Here is a 21,414-nt window from a genome sequence, read left to right on the forward strand (position 1 = left end):
GCCTGACCTTTTTAAAGCATTAAGTACGTATTTGTTTAAAATGTAGAAATGTTTGTCTTTCTCTCCTTCCCCTTCTCGTTTCTTTAAGCATATTCTTTTTACTGCCTCAGTTAGCTCCAAGCCCAAGGTCACAAGCTTGCACAGTGTTGTACCAGGAAGAAAGCAGAGTAACAGCAATTCCGTATGGCCTTTTGCCACCAGGAAACCTTGAAGGGAAAACATGATTAATGGTTTCTGTAGATATGAAAGGTCATAGAAGATGGAGGCTTAGCTTCACTTTTTCCAAATGGGTTTGTATTTATTGTTAAAACAAATGAACCTGTCTATAGGAAAAACAAAACAAAACAAAACAAAAAAACAAAAACCAAAAAACTTAATGGACTTGGAGAACAGACTTGTGGTTGCCAAGGGGCACAGGGAGGGAGTGGGATGGACTGGGAGTTTGGGGTTAGTAGAAGCAAACTATGGCCTTTGGAGTGGATAAGCAATGAGGTCCTGCTGTACAGCAGAGAGAACTATATCCAGTCACTTGCGATGGAACATGATGGAGGATAATGTGAGAAAAAGAGTGTGTGTGTGTGTGTGTGTGTGTGTGTGTGTGTGTGTGTGTGTTGTGACTGGGTCACTTTGCTGTACAGCAGAAATTGACAGACATTGTAAATCAACTATAATAAAAATTAAAACAAAACAAATCACATGTAACACATATCTGTTTTTGTGCTAAGAGGGGCTTAGACGATGGTTGGGACATCTCTCTTCTTAAAACCTCAAAACACACTAATGTTGGCGTTTGCAGATTGAAACGTATTCCCTTAATTTTGTCTTCCCACAGAATTTTGTCCGTCATCACTGGGTGCACAGGCGTCGGCAGGAGGGAAAGTGTAAGCAGTGCGGTAAGGTAAGGGGCCCGCACCCCGCGGCCGTCGCAGGAGGTCCTCGGGCTTTGCCGAGCACCCGCGGTAGAGGAGCCTGGTCATCGGACTCCAGGGCTCAGAACACCAGTTCCTTCCCCAGAGGCCTCATTTCTGCAGGTCTCCTTCCCTTCAGAGGTGGTTGATTTGTCCTAGAACTCACGGTAGGAGGCAGTGGTCCTCATACAAGGAATTGGCACTTTTTAAGAGAGATGGATGGGCTTTTAGGGTGAATTTTGTATTGTTCACAGTTAAGAAAAGAATACTTGCTATTTTATGAAAACCCCCTCCTGGGAACTGCTGGCTCATGACACTTCTTTGAACAACAACAGAAAATCAGGTTGATGAGCAATACTTCTTGTGTGGACGTGTTGTGGTTGAGCAGAACTGGAGAGAAGGACACTGCGGAGACAAGAAATGTGTTGCTCTCTTAAGCTATTAGCACTTCCTGGAAAGAGAAGCCCTCCTCGTATGTGGTTGTTGGTGTCTTCTTTCTTAGGATGACTGGCTGTAGGCCCCTCGGGGTGCAGGGCTGCTTGGAAGAGTGAGGTGGGGGCCCCATAGCTTCATGTTCTGGAGATTCCACCTGTTACTGGTCCTAACAGATTTGAGTTAGGACCTTTTCTCGGCACAGAGATCTACTCTGAATGAGAGGATCCACTGCGAAGGTTGAACTGGTAGTGAGTCATGCCATTCAAATAACTAAAAAAAAATAATACCGGCAGAAGCCGGGCTCAGTCAAGGAAAGTTTTAATCTGGTGGAGAAGCAAGATAATTTGGGAAAATACATCCCTCCTCACTTCTAATTGGGTTATTTATTCATGTGACTCCTTCGGGTCAAGCACTGGGGTGAGCGGTTAGGAGGGCGCTTTTGACCCCAGAGGGAGGCAAAGAAGTTTGGGCTGCATGAGGGTGAGTGAGGCTTGGAAAAATTGGATGCCTTTTGCTGTCTGTCTGGTGTCTGGAAAGAAAAGAGGCTGGAGCCCTTGGGTAGCCAGGTCTCTTTGGAAGGCTGCATGCTTGAGCCTTGAGGGCATGGCCCTCCGTTATAACCGGTATTATCTCCTCCAGTTCAACACAGTGACTCTCAGCTGGTTCCTTTCTAGCCTGTAAAGAGGACAGACAAAATAGGTTAAAAGGAGGAGGAGAAGGAGGTAAAAAGGAAAGAAGGGAGGAGGGAGAGGGAGTGGAAAAAATTCGTAGGAGCCATTGTACATGACTGGGGAAAGGAGGTCAGCCCTCTGCTCTCCCGTCTTCTTCCTTGACTGCGTCCATCAACTCCTTCCCTTCCTGTTGTTACCCTCGAGCTTGTAACATTGAATTGTAGACTGTACAGCTTTCCCGTAAATGTGTGTGTGTGTGTCCATAAGAGAGAAGAAACAGATAAATAGGCACAGCCCATGTGAGGTCAGAGATGTGGACAGGAGGGAGAATCTGGGTGGACAAGTTCTTCAGTTTGGAAGAAAGTGGACAGCCTAGGAGCTGGACAGCCTAGGAGCTGGCACCACCCCAGCAGTTTTCAAGCCGCAATATATCTGGAGGAGTTTTATTAAAAGAAAATCGATAAACGTTATGTATCTTGTGACAAGTACTCCCTGGTGTCGTAATTGTGCTCCCTTTTCTGGCCCTGTCCTCTGTTGGCATGGTCAGCCGAAGGGGAAGAACCGGATACCCTGCACTGTGAGCTGTGGGGACCATGGATCTTTCCTGCCCGCGTCCTCAGGCCGTCATCTTGGTGCGCATATAGCTTGCTGCCCATCACAGCTCTCCGCAGGGGTGTCCGTGACCCCAGCTCTTCCTTAACGTTCCCAAGATAGGTAGTTATATTTCTTTCCTGTGTTTATAAATTCCTGGAAACTCTAGCAGTTGTGACATGGAAGAATCTTAAACCTGTGCCTCCTTGCTGGATAATAAATAACCCTTTTTTGGAGCCTGGCTTCTATCCTAGATTAGAGGAAAGTTAGTGGCTCTCTTTCCATTTGCAGATTAAGTGATTGAAGATCCATTTCAGACTTTGGTGCTGTGCATAGTATTCATCAGTATATTTATTTGTACATTCTTAAATGTCCAGAGATCTCTAAGCCATCTTCCTCTGCCCATGCTTCTATGCACATTATTCTGTAGTTTTTTTTTTTTTTTTTTTTTTTTTTAGGGCTGTACCCATGGCATAGGGAGGTACCCAGGCTAGGGGTCAAATCAGAGATGCCTGCTTATGCTACAGCCATAGAAATGCTGGATCTGAGATGCGTCTGTGGCCTACACCATAGTGCATGGCAACCCCAGATCCTTAATCCACCGAGCGAGGCCAGGGATCGAACCTGCATCCTCATGGATACTAGGTCAGGTTTGCTAATGCTGAGCCATGATGGGAACTCCATAATTTATCCATTGGGATGGGGTAAAAAATACCTCATTTAGAAAAACTATTTTTTCTTTAGTTGGTGGTTTGAAAACTCTCTGGGTGTTAGGGAGTGTTTACGGTAAGGGTGTTTGTAGTTTCAGTTTCTATTTTTAAAAACCAAGAATAAAGTAAACGTTTGGACTGATTTCCTTCCAAGCCTTGAAGATGTGTTTGGCTGAGTGTACGTGGCGATTAGTGAATATCAGATAAGACAGCTCTTGATCCGGTTTCTCAGTGGCTGTGGCGTTCGCTGACTGCCGCAGGCTGCCACGTTGATGACCATCGGGTAGTTTCACATTGTTTTGTTCATAGTCCTACATCATGTAAGAGTTAGGGTCCAGGCAGAGGAGAGGTCTCACATTCAAATTACGTGATTCGATGAGAGTAGAATAAAGAGACTATTTGAAATGAGGAGACGCACAACCTTAAAGGATAATGAAAAACTCTGAGGCTTGTCAGAGCAGGGAGCCAAGCCAAGTCTAAAGGGTGTTCCAGAGAAGACCCCTTCACAGGAGCTGTAACCTTCAGTCATGAGACTTAGCTGGCCTGAGGTGATCTACCAGCTGGGGGAATAAATATCCCAATACCTCACTCACCTTCAATCTCCAGTGGCCAAACCCAGTAGAAACCAGAGCACAAGGGACCTTGTTGGGGGAAATCCATAGAAGTTAACTTTTTACAGCAGGACATGGGATCAAGAAAGATGGCGAGTGGGTCTGGAGGGTAGTGGGATGGATCTAGTACGTATTGTTGAATGTAACTCTGTGTTCAGTCTATGGTTAAAAGCAAGCTGCATACGTACTCGGCAAACATATCTCTTTACTGATGTTCACCACGTCTACACACTGCGTTCATGCAATCAAAATTTGACGCTAAGTTATCCCTAGTAGTACTAAAAAAATCAATACACAAAGAAAAAAGATATTCATGGTTGTAGCTAATTTGACCTTTCATTTTTAAAGGAACCATCCAAACCCAGCGGTATGATAATTGTGTAAATATACTTGTAAGTTACAACTTGAAATTTTGTCTTTTATTTCTGCATGTAATAACATATATAAAAGGGAGTTCCCATTGTGGCTCAGTGGAAATGAACCCGGCTAGTATCTATGAGCATGTGGGTTTGATCCCTGGCCCCATTCAGTGGGTTAAGGATCTGGCATTCCCATGAACTGTGGTATAGTTGCCAGACGTGGCTTGGTTCTGGTGTTACTGTCGTAGTGTAGGCCAGCGGCTCTAGCTCTGAATTGACCCCTAGCCTGGGATCTTCCATATGCTTCAGGTGCAGCTCTAAAAAGCAGGGAAAAAAAAAAAGAAAAAAAGAAAAAAGAAATGCATATGAAAGTTATAAAAAACAAGTTGATTTTTTTAAAACTTAAAAAATGTTAACTTCAAATGTCAAATTGTGAAAACAGTTTTTAATACAACAATGCACAGTCTAACTTCGATCTAACATTTTTGATACCTTCCAGTTTTCTAACCAAACATGCCACATTATTATGAGTTATTGGTCCGTAAATATTTGCCACCAGTAGGTAGCACTAATTAAATGGGGAAATGTCAAAACTATTCTTTATTGTAATATCATTAAAAGTTAATTAAAAATGAACTTGTGCCATAATTAAAATATGCACATCTAAAGGAAGTATCCTGGATAGCTTTTTTTTTGTATTGCAAACATGACAAAATGATTTAAGACCTCTCATGGGAGTATGGTTGAGAAATAGATAAATAGTGAAAGAGATTAGAGAGTCTAAAAATAATGGAAAGTACCAACCTGGAGCTTTGGGGGATTTTCCTTACCAACTTTTAGCACCTTTCTTTACTGATCTAAAAATGTGTGAGGGCTGGAGGTCAGCTTTCAGAGGTCGGAGGCAAAATTAGGGACAAGAGAAGAAACTTCAAGGGTGATGACCCATGCACTAGTTTGGTCATTCATCTGTCTGTATGTTTGTCCAGTTATAACAGAGGAATCCTCTGATATTAGCTTTAGGAGGATTGCTGAGGATGTAAAGTGGGTTACACAATAAGTCCAAAAAAAGAAAAAAATCAAGCCTCTCCATGTAGCTCATGCCAACACTTCTGCTGGAAACCTGGCTTTTCTTTTTGTCCTTGGCTGAGTATCAAGAAAGGAGATAAGGGCAACTACTGTTCTGTTCCCTGCTTCTATGCATTTGACTGTTTTACTTCCTCATATAAGTGGTGTCTTGCATGATGGAGTATTTGTCCTTCTGTCTGACTTATTTCACTGAGCTAATGTCCTTCAGATTCTTTTGGGGACAGGAAATGGGGAAGTGTCAGTCAATGGGTGCAAAGCTTCAGTTACGCCAGATGAGTGAGTCCTTGAGGTCTGTTGCACAGCACAGTATCTCTAGTTAACAATACTGTATTGTACATTTGACATTTTTCTAAGAGGGTAGATACTATGTTAAGTGTTCTTATCACTTATCAAATAAGAATAACCAAAGAAGCCTGGAGGAAACTGTTGGAGGTGATGGATATGTTTATGGTATAGATTGTGATGATGGTTTCGTAAGTGTGTGCTTGTCTCCAGATTCACCAAGATGTATGCATTAAATATGTACAGGTTTTTTGCATGGTGTTCGTACTTCAAAGTGGTTTTGAAAAAAGGGAGGAGGCGGGAGTTGAGGGCTCAGAAGCAGTGCTCCTTGCTCTAGTCCCCATTGGATAACTCACTCAGCTGTCCCCATAGAGACATCTTGCTAGTGCCACCACTCCCCTGGTCTTTGGCATGGCCAATGTCCTAGTAGTTCAGCTCATGTGATGCTCTAGTCACTCTTGTCCCTGTGGCTCTTTCTTCAGAAATGTCTTCACCAGTCAAGGCACCCGTTTGTGCAGAGGGAGGAGGTGAACTGCAATGCAGCCACAACAAAGGCCTTTGCTGATCTCATAGGGAGCTGGAATAGCCCCTTAGAGTGTGTCCTGCCTTGACCAGTCTTTGGATGTGGGCTGCCCTTGGCCAAGGTGACTCTTTGAGGCTTAGGGAAATTCTTAAAGATAGAAAGGTGACTCCCTTGAAAACCATCAGCTTCTAGCACTTCTTTCAACTGGGGGATGAACTGAGTGCCTCTGCCCTGTGGCCAGGTTACCTGGGTAGAACATCATAGCAGCCTGTAGAGCTCACCCCTTGTGATTCTCAGAATCACTTGCTTCAGAAAATACACTTTAAGAAAAGCCCCTCCAAGATTCTTACTTCCTGGGGAAACCTCTAAGGGGAAGGCGAGTGGGATACGCGACAGCCATTTCTGTGGCCCCTGGTCTGATGCTCCACCTGATGCTGACTGCCTCCCTCTTTCTGTAGTCGCCTCATTCTCAACTAACACTTCTGGTCCAGGTGACAGTCTGTTTGGGCTGCGGGAACAGAATATCATAGACGGGATAACTTAAAAGTAGCAGAAATTTATTTCTCAGTCTGGAGGCTGGAGTCCAAGGTCAAGATGCAGGCAGATGTGGTTTCTGCTGAGAGCCTACTTCTTACTCCTAGATGACCTCTTCTCACCGGGTTCTGCCATGGCAGAAGGAACAAGGGAGTTCGGAAAGTCAGTTTTATAAAGACACTTAGCCCATCACGAGAGCTCCACTCTCATAACCTAATTGCCCCTAAAGACCCCCCACCTCCGTGTACCAACACATTGGGGATTGGGTTTTAACCTGTGAATTTTGAGAGCACACAAGCATTCAAGTGTCTAGCAGGGACCTACTTGGTATGACCAAGATGCTTACAATAAGCAGTCTCTCCCCTGGTCTTGGCTGATGTACTTGTCTATTTATCATCAACAATTTACAAAGAATTAGAATGGATGCCCCAGTGGAGAATTTGGGTACCAGGTAATTTTCTCCTGCCTCATTTCTATGTAACAACGGTACCTCCATCAATTGTCCAGGATCGAGATGGTAACTCCTTCCTGTGCCAGTCTCTTGACACAAAGATGCCAAGGAACTGTGTGCAGTGGTAGTTTAAGGGCCTCCTGTTACCTTGTGTCTCACGGTGGAGATATTCCCCATCTGGTGTTCAGGCTGTCAGAGCCGAGTTGTGGGGACCGGAAGCACAAATTCCCCAAGTGAGCCAGTGGGAATGATAGTGGGCAGGGCTCCTGCCCCTCTCCCTTCTTGGTGGTCTCTGCATCCATGTGTTTTACCATGGAAACACAGCACCATAAATGGTCATGGATTTGGTAAGTATACTGAGACTAGAGGGTGGGGGGCCGAGCTGCAGCCTACTTTATATCTTCAAAAGATTATTCCATCTCTCTGTCAGGCCTGCAGCTTCTGGGTGAGGGGGCATGTCGTAGGACCCATGCATCTCATGGCCATATACCCGCTCCTGCACCTCCATTCTTGTAAAGTGGATTCTTTGGTCTGACAAAATGTTATACAAGATCCTGTGTTGGTGGGTCAGATACCCTGTAAGGCCAGGAAGAGTAGCACTGCCTAAGGCCCTGCTGAAAGGAAGAGTAAACCCATACCTAGAATACATATTGACAAGTTTCTGTTGTGGTGCAGTGGGTAACAAATCCCACTAGTAACCATGAGGATGCAGGTTCAATCCCTGACCTTGTTCACTGGGTTAAGGATCCAGTGTTTCTGTGAGCTGTGGTATAGGTTGCAGATGTGGCTCTGTTTCCGTGTGGCTGTGGCTGTGACATAGGCCAGTGGCTATCACTCTGATTCAACCCCTAGCCTGGGAACTTCCATGTGCTGCAGGTGCAGGCCTAAAAGCAAAACAAACGAACAAAAAAACAAGAGTATGTGTTACCTCCAGTCACAGTAGCTTCCAGCCCCTTCCAGAGTGGAAGGAGTTTAATCAGTTTGCCACCAAGTACCTGGTAGTTCCCCTTGAGGGTTGGTGCCGAAATGGGTGCTCAGCTTTGGTAACTTGCTGGCAGTTTAGACAGTCAGCAGTGGGAGTAGCAGTGGTAGTTGTGGAGGCCCACGCTCCTGGACCCAAGCTTGGCGTTCATCGCTGCAGCCACAGCTACTCCAAGCCTGAGCCCGCTGTGCTGTGGATGGCTGAGCTTTCAGGTCTGAGCTTTTAGTTCTTACATGGGGAGTGCTCTCTGGTGGGCATTAACCTGCAATACAGTGGTCTTCACTTGGCACTTCACGTTCATCCGCGTGCCTCTTCCAGGCCCCTGGTCAACTAGCCGAGTCATTCACCACTGCCTGTAAGTCACTACATATTCTTACATTAGGCTACTTAGCTTTTCACATAAAATGGGGAACCAGCTTCTCCCCTGAAATTATGTTCATTGGGGGGATTTCTTCTCACCTATGTCAGGGCCACTCCTGAAGTGGGGGTCTGCTTTTGGCCTGGATTCATAGGCCAAGGTGACCCATTCGTGAACAAATTGCAGCTTCTTCCTTCTCTGCCAGATGGTCCTATGGGACCCCCATAATTCCCTAGGTGTGCGTTGAACGAGGCCTAATATTGCAGAAGTGGATGATAGGGGCTAGTCTGAGCGACCCATTCCTGTGTCTTACTTGTGCTCGTTGGTACTGCTGATGCCAGATCCCATATGTTCCCATGTAATGATGGCTTGGACTTGGGCCCACCCAGCCTCAGGACTGGGTGATCTGATGGTGATTTGTGATCAGGTATTCTTCCCCCAGAACACAGTGACATAACCAGGTGTTATTTATTTATTTATTTGGAAAGCTATACAGATCTCTCCTACAGATGCTACCACCTTGCTCCTGAATCCTAGAGTCTGTGTTGTGATTCTCCTATTGGTGCTTGCCATAAACTCTACAGGGCATCTCCCCCGCCCCCAGTGCCTCTCATAGCCTGGGGCTAGCTGCAAGTGACAGGGCCTACTTTCCTTGCAGACTGGACCCGCTGCAGAGCTGTTTCATTTTCTGCACTCCACTCTAAGCTGGCAGCATTTAATATCCTCCAGTAAATTGGGGCAGTATTCTAAGTATGGACTATGCTGCCTGTAGAACCCAAAGAGGCCTGCAGAGTGTTTTGCATTATTCTTAGTCAAAATTGTGAAATGCAATAATTCGTCCTTTAGGTTGGATAAGATATTCTAGCATGCCCTGGTCCCCTGAACCCTAGAAGCTTCACTGATGTGTGGGACCTCTAATTCTTCATAGGGCTTATCTTTCGTCTCACCAAAGCTTCCAATGTATTTACCACTTCTTGCTGATCCACCTTAACATGATAGCTTTAATATGGTGGACCAAGTGGTGTTCTGTAGGATGTTCATATGGTTCAGATTCCTTTGCGCTACATTTGGATAAGATTCAGAAGTGTTAGAAGTCGTGGCATAAGGCTTGTAAAAGTATGTGATTAACCCTGCCAAGTGAATGCAAACAGCTTTTGACTCTTCTTTCGGAGGGAGATGAAAAAGAATTCATTTGCTAAATTGATGAGCATAGGGCATATGCTCAAGGCCAAAAGATGCGAAATTTGGCATAGAGCTGTGACTAGAGTTTACTAGGTTGAATTTGTAGTCGTCTAGCATCATTCTCATGTGTGATGTCTAGTTTTGTAGAAGGCTCACTGGTGGAGTAAATGGGGATATTTGGGGGAACATGACCACTGCCCCCTTGAGCCTTTAGGGGTGGCACATAAAGAGATGGTACTTAAAAAAATAAACACAGTAGCATTATTATAACTTTCTAAATTATTTAATACTTAAAAAAATAAACACAGTAGCATTATTATAACTTTCTAAATTATTTAATATCTATTACTTCTGAGAATGTGACATTGGTTTTGATTTAGATACGACTGGGGAGGGTGGCTTGGGAGTTTCATTTGGGCTTTCTTGCTATACAAGCACGTACAACAGGCCAAGAAACCCATATTGGAGTTCTGCCAAGTACACAGTATATTCACTCCAATTATGCAGTTAGAGACCAAGGAAGATAACCCTTTCTGGGTTTGTGGAGACAGTAGACTCTCTCTAAACCATTCCCGGTCTAGGACTCCACTTTTTAACTGGACCACATACATCCCTACTCTAGTAGGGAGTCATGATGCTGCTTCATACCCTGGTCCCTGCATATGTGTTAACTTGGATTTGTGTTCCATATTCATTAAAATATTTGTAACTTTCCTTCTCCCCAGTATACAGCTAACTCAAGTAAATGGACCAAGTAGATCCTTTTAGAGTGAGTCTAGGGAAATGTATGCTCTTGCTATGATGTTGCAAGATTCTTCTCCTGGGGACTTCTCCTTCATCCAGTGGGTTCTGCCTTTGAAAACTGACTTCAGTCCAGAAATGGGATAAAATATTGACTATTGGGCATTTGCTCTCATACCTCTTGATCCTCCGTTCTTGATTTCTTTTGATTATGTTGATTAATACCTGTTTCACCTGATGATCCACCTTGCTTCTGGGAGGTCATGTTATATCAACCATTTGGTAGCTCTCTGTAGCTCAAGCCCTCATGGCTGCAACTTCAATCTTGCAGTAATTGCATCCACCTTGCACCCATCTTGCAGTAATCACCCCCACCTTAAGTGCTGCCACATGTTTCTTATGATTTTGAACTTTATGATCCTAATTGCTATCAGGAGTGCTCACTCTATAAGGATTTCCTACCATCAGGCCCTTCCTACGGAAGAGGGGAGAGCTTCTCAACAATGATGACCCCCTTCTCCTCAGCACATTTCTTACTGCTTTGGTAAGTGGATGTCCTTTCGGCCCTTTTGCAGAACGTAGTCAACTGATGGGCTTTCCAGCTGTTCCTGGCATGCCACAGCAACTCCAACTCTCTAACTTGCCTCCTTCTGTGAGGGTTTTGGTTTTGGTTTGGGTTTTTTTTAGGGCCGTAACCATGGCATATGGAGGTTCCCAGGCTAGGGGTGGAATCAGAGCTGTATATGCTGGCCTCCACCACAGCAATATCAGAGCCAAGCATCATCTGTGACTTAAACCACAGCTCATAGCAACGCCAGATCCTTAACCCACTGAGGGAGGCCAGGGCTCTAACCATTGTCCTCATGGATGCTACTCAGTTTCCGCTGAGCCATGATGGGAACTCTTGTTGAGATTCTGATTTTTTTCTTCCTCTATGGCAGCATTGCTCATCACTTAGCATAGACTTTTTTTTTTTTTTTTTTGATCAAGTTTTCAGACACCATCCAAGTGCTAGTATCAATATGCTCGTGTTAGCACCATCTTCTGGGGTTCCTGATAATGTGTTAAGTTCTCTGTTGTAGATGAGTGCTCCCACACTGAGAAACTCTCTTTTATCCAACTTTAAGTCCTGCCTTCTTTTTCCTGCACCCTCAGGACTTGGTTCCATTCCTGCTGGTATGTAATTGGCTAGATCCTGCAGCCATATCTTTTGAGATGCAGTCCTTTTTCTTTCTTAGTAGCCTCTGCACTTTGCTGGCTGGGTACATTGGTGCCAAAAGATTATTGGGTCATCTGAGGTACCACTAGGAAGAATAGATCTAACCCTAGGATGGCGTTTGAAACTTGAACCAGAAAACAGTCCATGTTAAGTGAAGTAGAGATGGTGGAATTGCTGCGATGAAGGGAACAGCAATCAAAATCTCACAGCAATAGGCCTACTTGAGTTGCTGTATTAGCAACAGCTGGAACCCATTGGTTGACTATGAAAACCCCCAGGTGAAGTCAACACTATTTCTCAATAGCAGAATCTTTCTTTCTCTAAGGCATCCCGTATGTGGTGATGTTCCTTTGACATCAATTCATGAAGCAGGAGGGGCACAATCTGAGTAAATTTGGCCAATTTTTAAAATCTCTTTCTCAGTTTTCTGGAGGCTGTCAGAGCATAGTAGTCTAAGTTTGCACAAAAGAGAGTATAGTTAGCTTTTCCAGAAGAAGTGCATTTTCCTCAATCAGTTAGAGAGTTCAGCCAGTTATTTCCTGGAATGTCATACTGTCAGGAAGCTGATAGATTATATGGATTCTCCAAATACCTGTAATGATTTGCAGTTGGTAATTGTGGTAACATCAATCCTGTATTTAGAAAAAATAGTTTTTTGTTAAAAACAAATTTTCCAAAAAACCTTCTTGGTGAATATTAGCATTAAAATTATAATTTTTTATTGAGGAGGTTATCAATTATGGGTCAGTCAGCGATGGAAATTCATTTTCATGGAAGACTATTATTATTGGAGCTAATTGCATCATTAGGTAAATATTTTCATAAGAGGAACTTCCCTGGTATTGTAAAACAAAGAACCCCAACAGTTTAAGTTGTGTATGCAGTTTTGGCCATATTAAATGTAAGTATCTGAATAAAGTATATTTATTTTACATTAGAATAGTCATAAAATATGAAATATAAACATCACAGTTAAAATAGTGAACACATAAAGTGATATTAAATCTGTGGCCATTGTTATAGGCTTAATTTCAGTTATGCCTTAATTACAAGGGTAAGCCATCTACTTCCATGAAGCCATCTGCCTCTGATAAAACTGTTCTGGACATCACATCTTATTCTCTTCATATAGTGTGACAAGTTTGTGGTAACAGTGTTAACTTAAGTTGAGAATATGGTGCCCTAAAATTTGCTTTTCCCAAAAACTTAGGGGAGACTCATTTTAAGACCTGTAGGTTGTGGCGGGGAGGGGGGGGATGTGGATAAATTAATAGAAAAAGCAAAAGTATCTGAGAACATTAAGACTGGCTCTGATTAATAAATTGCAATTACCAACATTAGAATGGAGGGGCACCGAAGGCTTGATAGAGGAATAATCAAATGTCCATATATGTGTGTGAGTCAGTGATTACCTTTGAGTTGAGGGCATATTATGGATGGTAAGGGCACTGATAAATTTTCAGAGCTTCTAAGTAATGCCATAGCGTGTTATAATTAAGTCCAGTGGACAAGAATTGAGATTTTTTTCAAAGATAATTCTAATAAAGTAACTGTAGAATCACATAATTTGCAGCACTGTCAGAAGTTATAAAGTGCTTACTCTAGTTCCATTTACAAAGACATTGTTTCATTCAATTTAGATGACCACATATGTTTGCATTTTGAAAATCTTCAATGTTGATAAAAATTTTACATTAAGACCGGTAAAATTAGTATAGGAAGCTTTAGGAAGTTCAGGTAAATTAGATTTTCTAGCAGTGAAATAAACCTTAATCTTGCCTAAATGACAATGGTAAAAATGGTGCCATTTTTATACTGTGATAAAGCCAAGGAAAATGCATTTTATAAAACTAGCTTAATAATCTGATTTGCATTGCCAGGCAAGGGTACACTTACCCATGGAAAACTGGGCTGAATAGCTTCCTGATGGGAAAGAGTCAACAGTATCCATGTACAAGGAAAGAGATCAGTTCAAGGTGTCTTTACTAATTAAAGACTGAAAGTTGAGCTCTGAATAGGACAGAATTAGTTCAAAGGTCTGTAGATCATTAGTTGAAACAGGTGCCACCTTTTTTTTCTAGTCAGAAAAAAAGAGGCAACAAAGCTTTAGCTGCTCAGAATAAATGTTTGAAGTTCTCTGTTTTAAGAATAAATACTGATTTAGCCTTATTTTATGGTTCCTTTGGGTTTGCCTTTTGTAAAGCTTGAACATGTGGGTGGATATGGAGAGATTTTGGTGGTGGTGATTAAAGTTTTGGAGGCAAGAATAGTATCAACTCTTGGGTTGTATCAAATCAAATCAAACAAGGAATCAGGCTATGGTGAGGAAATTCCCTCACCCAAACCTAGGTCAAATACATAAGCAATAAAATAGTTTGTTTGTGAAGGTAAAGCCCTTTTTTCTGGTTTCAGCCAAAGCTGTAAAACTGAGTGCTATTTGGGATATGCCTTAGGTTGCACCAGAAAAAGAGGCCACAGAGCTTTAGCTGTTCAGAATAAATGTTGTTTAAACTTTATGCCAAAAAACTCAAAGAACTTTGTCCCTTAAGGTTTATGGTATTTATAATTCTGAAGTCATTTAGATCCACAGCATCTGACCTCACATCCCTATTTTCCTCTTTGATGGTGATGAACAAAATAGCCCTCAAAATTCCAGAGTCAGTTGACATTCAGTGAGGGCATCTGTCTGTGCTATAATATCAGATTTGGGCCAGCATTTAAAAGTGGGTAATTAGGAAGCTGGCTCTTTTTGCTGTGCTGAGATCCTAGCCAAAACCTCCCACTGCAGGTGGTCTGTGGGAACTTGGTCCATGAAGGCTCCAGTGTGGTTCTATTTATGTCTTTATGTTAGACAATAACCCTGAAGCCATGGCTGCAGTGACTCTGCCAGACCAGAATCCAAAACAGTACATAGAGCTGATTACCACCAGGCTCTTTTCCAAGGGACCCAACACAATTCTGCATAAAAGTGCCATGCCCAGCGCCTCAGTTGTGACTGGCCTCATTGTTTGTTTGTAGTATCAGCCTGGCTGTCAGAGCTCTACTGGATGGTATCTGTTTCTCCCTAAAGTCAGAAGGCCAAGAATCAGTGGGGGGTGGGTGGGTAATACACTCCCTCTGTGCCATTGAATAGACCATTGCATGTGCCACACTAGAGGACTTTGTCAGCAAGGGCTTGGAAGAGGTTGTAGTGATAAATGGACTGCTGCACTTCTGTGTACTGTGTTATAAAGAGCTTTTCATGCATTGCCTCATTTGATGCTTTTAACTACTCGCTGATGTTGGAGAAGTTTGCATTTTTATTCCTGCTTGCAGGTGGAGAAAGAAAATGGAAGGGTTAAGCAATTTGCTTAGGATGTCTGCTGTATCCATAGCAGTTGGAGGATGGTAGAGTGAGGGTCAAGTGGTCTGGGTTAGGCTTTTAAAATCTGGACAGCGTGAATTTTGTAGCTGGGTCACAGCGTGATAGGAGCAGTTTTCTTATTAAATTAATCAGGAAATAGTCACGCCATACCCATGATATTCAAAGAACTATGCTAGGTTGTAGAGACCTATTAAGAAATATTATAGGGACTTCCCTCAAAGAGCTTATGATTCCACTGAAGAGAAAATATACGTGCACATAAAATAACCAGCAACTTTGGGCAGCTGTTCATTAATGCCAAGGGGGAGGTACAGGCTCTGTAGGTTAGGAGGAAAGATCACAGTGAATTGTGATCTTAGAAGATCTTTTTTGGATTTTGTAGTGGGAGTAAATTCAGATGCTGTATGTGAAATAGTGGTAGGCATTCTAGATGGTGGGTTGGGAATTTTAAAACAGTGAAAAAATAGTGAAATTGGCAAAAATGGAAATATAAAAGAGTAAAAGATGTCAAATATAATTAAACCCATATATCACTACAGGCAGAAATTTATAATGATAAGTGGGAGATTCATGCAGAAAAACGGGCTGGGAAGATTATGGATGGCACTGAATGCCAGTGTGAAGATTTTTTCTGTCATTTCAAGGAAAGAAGGAGTTCTTTGCATATTTGAGATTGAGGCTGATATTTAAGAAACAGCATTTTTCCCCGTGGCGTGGCCCAGGATAGAATGAAGAACACAGGGGAAACGACTGTCAGTGGAGATACAAGTTAGCAAATGGAGCAGATGTCCAGCCGTGACGTGGCAGGTCCACAGGGCTTGACGCTTGCTGGGTGTGGGGTCCCGGGTGGGAGAACCCCCTGGCCATGCAGCCAAGGTTGCCTTCATGAGTCCTCACTCAGGCCGGGTACCAGCATCCTTGCTCTTGGCTGCTGGCCCTGCCTCACAGTGGTCACAAATTTTGGCTGTGGCTCTAAAGAGAAGTTTTATTTATTTTTTAATTTTTTTTATTATTCAATGAATTTATTACATTCATAGTTATACAATGATCATCACAATCCAATTTTATAGCATTTCCATCCCACAACCCCAGCGCATCCCCCCACTCCCCCACACTGTCTTCTTTGGAGACCATAAGTTTTTCAGAGTTTGTGAGTTAGTATCTGTTCTGCAAAGATTTTAATCATCTCCTTTTTTGCTCAGTCCGTCGCCAGTTGGCTTGAGCACTAAGGAAGAACTTTTCAAGTGATGTGAATTCCTATTTGGGACCACTTTATTTCGCATTGAATTGTCTGTGCCTCATCTTTGAAAGGACCCGACGCTGGATACAGTGTCCTCTCCAGAAGCTATTTCTGTCAGGCAGTGAGAGCTCACAGGTGCTGGGGGCTGTGTGGGTTGCGGCTAGTGCCACACAGTAAACCTTGCTTGTTCTGGGAAGCCCTCTGTGCTTTAGTGATTCTATCATTTAAGTTGTTGAGACAGGGATGTTGATGGAGAAATGTTTCAAAATCCAGGCGAATCTGCTATGCAGAAGAGGTTATGTTCTTGAAGTGAGATTTGACATTGGGGAAAAGGAGGAGGAGTCAGGGAGGGACTGTGGAGCACAGGGCGTGGACATGGGTCCTGGTCCTATGACCACGTGCAAGGTGATTGGAAAGTTACAAGGAGAACTGGATGTGTTTAGGAAGCCAAAGAGGTGAGAGGACCAAAAAGGAGGAAATGATCAACAGTATATAAAATGCTGCAGGTAGGTTGAAATTACAGGGACTGTAAAAATGCCATTGGGACTTCTTTTAATAACAAGTAAATTGAGGTTTTTGAACTTAAAGTTATCTGTACACATTAAGCAAGTCTTAGCCAGTGCCTTAAAAGCTTTCCCACCCATCGCATCTTTCTGTTTTCTTTGGATCACTTTAGAAAAGCCTTGTTGTAAGATTTTGTTTTGTTATCACTGTGCATGAGTTTGGACTTAGGTTTCCCAGGCAGATTGCAGTGGATGAGCTTTGGGAAGGCAAAAAAAAAAAAAAAAAAAAAAAAAAAAAAAAAAAAAAAAAAAATTCCTTGAGCTTTACTGCCTACTTCTCTCTGTAATTATTGAGGAAGAGCAGCAGCCAAAAAGCATCTCTTCTTTTCTTGCTGGAAAAGTAATTCTGTTCGTTAAGAGGATTGTGTTTGCCATTCCATTAATCTCATTGCTGCTTGCTGGCAAAGAATGGAAATTGAAATCTTGTTTTGAGCCCAGACGCCCCAAGGGGATGATGAAAGTGTTTGAATTTCCTGCTACACCCTTGGACTCCTCCCAGACTCTCACTTCTAGGTCCCCTAACTCCCTCACACTTACTTTCTTTCTTTGTGGGCTCTCGATGTTGAAGTTGTAGAGAATCACTGAGATGGGTGACCTCTGTTATAAAGAACCCTTGCACCAATAGTGGCCTTGCTTTTGCTTACAATTAAAAAATAGCAGAACAGGAGTTCCTGTTGTGGTGCTGTGGAAACGAATCTGCCTAGTACCCGAGGATGAGAGTTCAATCCCTGGCCTCAATCAGTGAGTTGGGGATCCAGCATTGCCAGGAGCTGTGGTGTAGGTTGCAGATGTGGCTTGGATCCCGTGTTGCTGTGGCTGTGGGGTAGGCTGGCAGCTGTAGCTCTGATTCAGCCCCTAACCTGGGAACTTCTATGTGCTGCAGGTGTGGCCCTTGAAAGCAAAAAAAGAAAAATCAGAACCACATTGATTTGGGAAAAAAGAACAACTGACTTTGAGTCACTGGTGGTACAGCCCATACGCCCTAGAGGATTTGGGGATGGGACTCTCTTGCATGTAGATGGTGGAGACACAAGTTTCGACTGTGGCATTTGCATTCCCGGTTATATTCAGCCTGGCCATACTTACTTTACTAGGCTTTAAGAAGACAGGTGCATGTTGTGATGGAGATGGTTTTAATTCTCTCTCTCTTGTTCTAATATCCCAGGGCTTCCAGCAAAAATTCTCCTTCCATAGTAAAGAGATTGTGGCCATCAGCTGTTCCTGGTGCAAGCAGGCGGTAAGTTTGGGGATGAAACAAAACCAAGTGGGCTCCTGCTTCATCAAAATAGGTCATTGCTGGAGTTGCCATCTGTCAGTGGAACATTATCCTAATTGATGTACTATTTCTCTTGTAGGATCTGTGGGGAAAGACAGATTTAAAACTGCAAAACTATAGTATAAATGAACTGGGAGAAACTATAGAGATAAATTATCCCTTTCACTTATATAGAGTGAAGCCTGGATCAAAGTCTGAAAAGAATCTCTCCTGGTTCTATCCCTGGGAAGAATTGAGGACTTTGCACTCCTAGGCCACTTAATTTCCCCATTGCCCTAGATTGTTGACAATGACTTCTGTGGTTAGAAGAAGCTGCAAGCTTAGATGATCAAACACAGAAATTCAGGCATCTTGGTTTTTCTGGTTTTGATGCACATGGGTTTTGATTTTTTGTTTGTTTTTTTTAGGGTCATACCCGTGGCAGATGGACGTTCCTGGGCTTGGGGTTGAATCAGAGCTACAGCTGCCAGCCTACGCCACGAAAATGTGGGATCCAAGCTGCATCTGCAGCCTACACCACAGCTCATAGCATTGCTGGATCCTTAACCCACTGAGTGAGGCCAGGGATGGAATCCACAACCTCATGAATACTAGTCAGATTTGTTACTGCTGAGTCACGATGGGGAACTCCTTTTTTTTTTTTTGGATTAGGTTGTGTTTGGATAAGAGCAGTCTTATATCCTCCTTTAGGTTTGAATGCTGTTACAGTTGGCTGTATGGTCACTGAAATGTCACTCCCCTAACACTTGAACATATATACTTACTAGGATTCAATGGCAATTTCCCTATTTTTCTCCCTTAGCTATCCTTTGTTCATTTTTTAAAAACCTCTGTCCCAAACAAATGGTTGGTTTTTTTGTTTGTTTGTCTTTGGACCTATTTTTAACTAGACAATGTATATGCTAACTCACAGGTTGGCAAACTATAGCCTGTCAGCCAAATCCGACTGCTTTCTGTCTCTATAAATAGTTTTATTGGAACACAGCCATGCCCATCCTTTACATATTATCTCTGGCTCCTTGGGTACTAAAATAGCAGAGTTGAGTGGTTGCAACAGAAACAATAGGACCCCAGAAGACTGAAATACTTACTATCCAATCCTTGTATAGAAAAGTCCTTGGACCCCTGCTCTAATCTCTCAATTCACCTATTCTTTTGAATGACTCTGTATCAGGATGTATAGTCCCTCACTGTACAGCCCACCTGAAAAGAAAGAGCTGTGTTTTAACTGGGTTAAGGGTTTGCAGGATAACTTCAGACCTCTGCATACATCAGTTTTATCTAGACGAACAAGGCCGTGGGGCTGGAGCAGCAGATGCATTGAGCTGAACCTCATGAAATTGATATTTTTGTGGGTCAAAATCTTTTTGAGTTATGACAGTTCCATCAGGTTCAACCTCATAGTCTCTCTAGCATAATCCCCCCAGCCCCAACATGTCAGGAAGATCTGCTGTCACTAGGTGGGGACGCCTTGGTCTGGAAACTTAGCGCTTTTTTTCTCGGCCACCCTCCTGGCACATTTTTTATTCTTGGCATTTCTGTCTTCTTTCAGTTAACTGTTAGACACATAATCTTTGTGCTTCGGTTTAAGAGCCTGTTCACAAATTGAAGGCCATCCCAGCCTTTGAATGAGCCTGTGCCATCAAAACGGTATCTCTGCCTAGAGAAGAAGAAGCAGATTTAGGGTTCAGAGGTCCCCAGCACTAGCTATACTATTGATTTCCCTGATCTGGTGAGATGCCACTTGCAAGATAGCATCCACCTGGCCTCAGATGGGCTCCACCTGCTCTCGCCCCTATAGCTCTCAGGGTGTGGTTAGATGGTGGACCCAAGGTCATTTAATTTTAAAATGCAGTCCCACCTTGCTGTGAACACATGTGCTCTCTTTTTGTTAATCTGTAGTCCAGTTGAATGGTTACAACACAACTCGTACTTGAACCCTGTGGCAAAGCTTTGGTTAAGTAAGTAATCTGTAGTTAAGACAGATTGCAGTGGTGGTGTATTTTAATACTTCAGGCAGTTCCTTTAGGATATCTGATGTCAGACAATTAAGTGCCTTCTTTGGGTACTTTCTGCTGCAGAAAATGCAACTGAGTTTCATGAATTCAAGTCCTGACTCAACCACTTAAAATTCAGGTAGTTGGGGGCTTACTTCTTAGTCTCTCAGGATGAGAGATGACTCAGGTGCAATTTGAGAGAGTTGGAAGGCAGTCTCTTTGAGATGCCTATCATTTTAGAATTGTAATGGCCATTCATTTGGGGGTTTATTTGAATTGCTAAAAGAAAATCTCTTTTAAAAGGAGGAATTCCAAATAACGTTTCTCTGGTATATTAGATTGTTTGCAGATCACAAGTAATTGGTGGGAGGGGGACTTACTATCTAGTCTTTCATGCTTGCTTAATTGATTTAGTAACTTGCCACTGGATCATTGTCAGATTTCGAAGACCTTCAGAGATAAAGACGAAATTGCCCTGATGTGGTAAAATTGGGGTGGCTACATTTGCCACTTTTCCTGAAACAGTCCTAATTTCTGCCTGCTGTTCCAACCTAATTATTTTCAGGGCTCCCTTTCAGTCTTAACATTGTTTCAGTTAAGATGCGACATTATGCGGTCACATGAAGTATAATCCAAGTAGTAGCTAATGTTACATTTAAAAACAAACAAATCCCCATGATTAAAATTGTAAAGCCCCTAATTGTGTAATGGGGTTTTTATGCTTACTAGAAAACAAATATTACCACACATCATCATCACCTTACAGTCACAAAAAAAAAAAAAAAGATGATTGGAAATGTGATTGGTCTAAGGTTATTCAGTCCCTCGGGGTATAGAGTTAAGCCCTTAGATCCGAGGTGTCATTATGATCATTAGTCTGTGTTTATGTCCTTCCTTTCAGAAACAAAAAGCACTTTAGACTTGCCAAGTGGAATAGGACGATTACTTTTTTCAGCAGCTCCAGACAGACCCAACAGAAGCCATCTCTTTGTTCTCTCTTGGATTGAGGACTCTCAATCCAAAGATTTTTCTTTCCTGGGTCCGCTAAAATAGGAAGGATTTACATCTATGGACAGAAAAAGGAGAGGCAGCTGGCCGGCCCTGCTTTTCTGCATGTCTTCATTGTCTCCCGAGCATTATCCCAGATCAACCATGTCTGTGCCCAGCGCAAGTTGAGTGGAACAAAATCATGTGCCAAGTCAGCCTTCAAAGAGTCTCCCAAGTCTTTATGCAAATATCCTATGAAAAGTTTATCAAGGTTTAGCTGGACTTGTCCTATAAGATTGAGTTTTTGTTACCAATTGGTAAAGTGGAGTGAATTTGAAATCTGG

At 42.8% G+C, this 21,414-nt stretch overlaps 1 protein-coding gene across 40 annotated transcripts in view; it reads left to right on the plus strand.

Moving 5' to 3' along the window:
* Positions 1 to 21,414, plus strand: part of DGKI (diacylglycerol kinase iota) — a 474,617-nt gene that overhangs the window by 212,821 nt on the left and 240,382 nt on the right. For 33 of the 40 annotated variants that reach the window (XM_021079007.2, XM_021079008.2, XM_021079004.2 and 30 more), the window contains 2 exons: positions 833 to 898; positions 17,976 to 18,047. In XM_021079007.2, coding sequence (XP_020934666.1) covers positions 833 to 898; positions 17,976 to 18,047 — 138 coding nt within the window. Of the gene's footprint in view, positions 1 to 832; positions 899 to 16,631; positions 16,754 to 17,975; positions 18,048 to 21,414 lie in introns of those variants that run through there. The other 7 variants (XM_021079012.2, XM_085005367.1, XM_085005371.1 and 4 more) reach the window with 4 other exon arrangements.

Source organism: Sus scrofa, chromosome 18, assembly GCF_054392235.1.
Source record: "Sus scrofa isolate SSC_HxYL_T2T_F1_AM1 chromosome 18, Sscrofa_HxYL_maternal_Yorkshire_Landrace_v2.0, whole genome shotgun sequence".
Classification (NCBI taxonomy): domain Eukaryota; kingdom Metazoa; phylum Chordata; class Mammalia; order Artiodactyla; family Suidae; genus Sus; species Sus scrofa.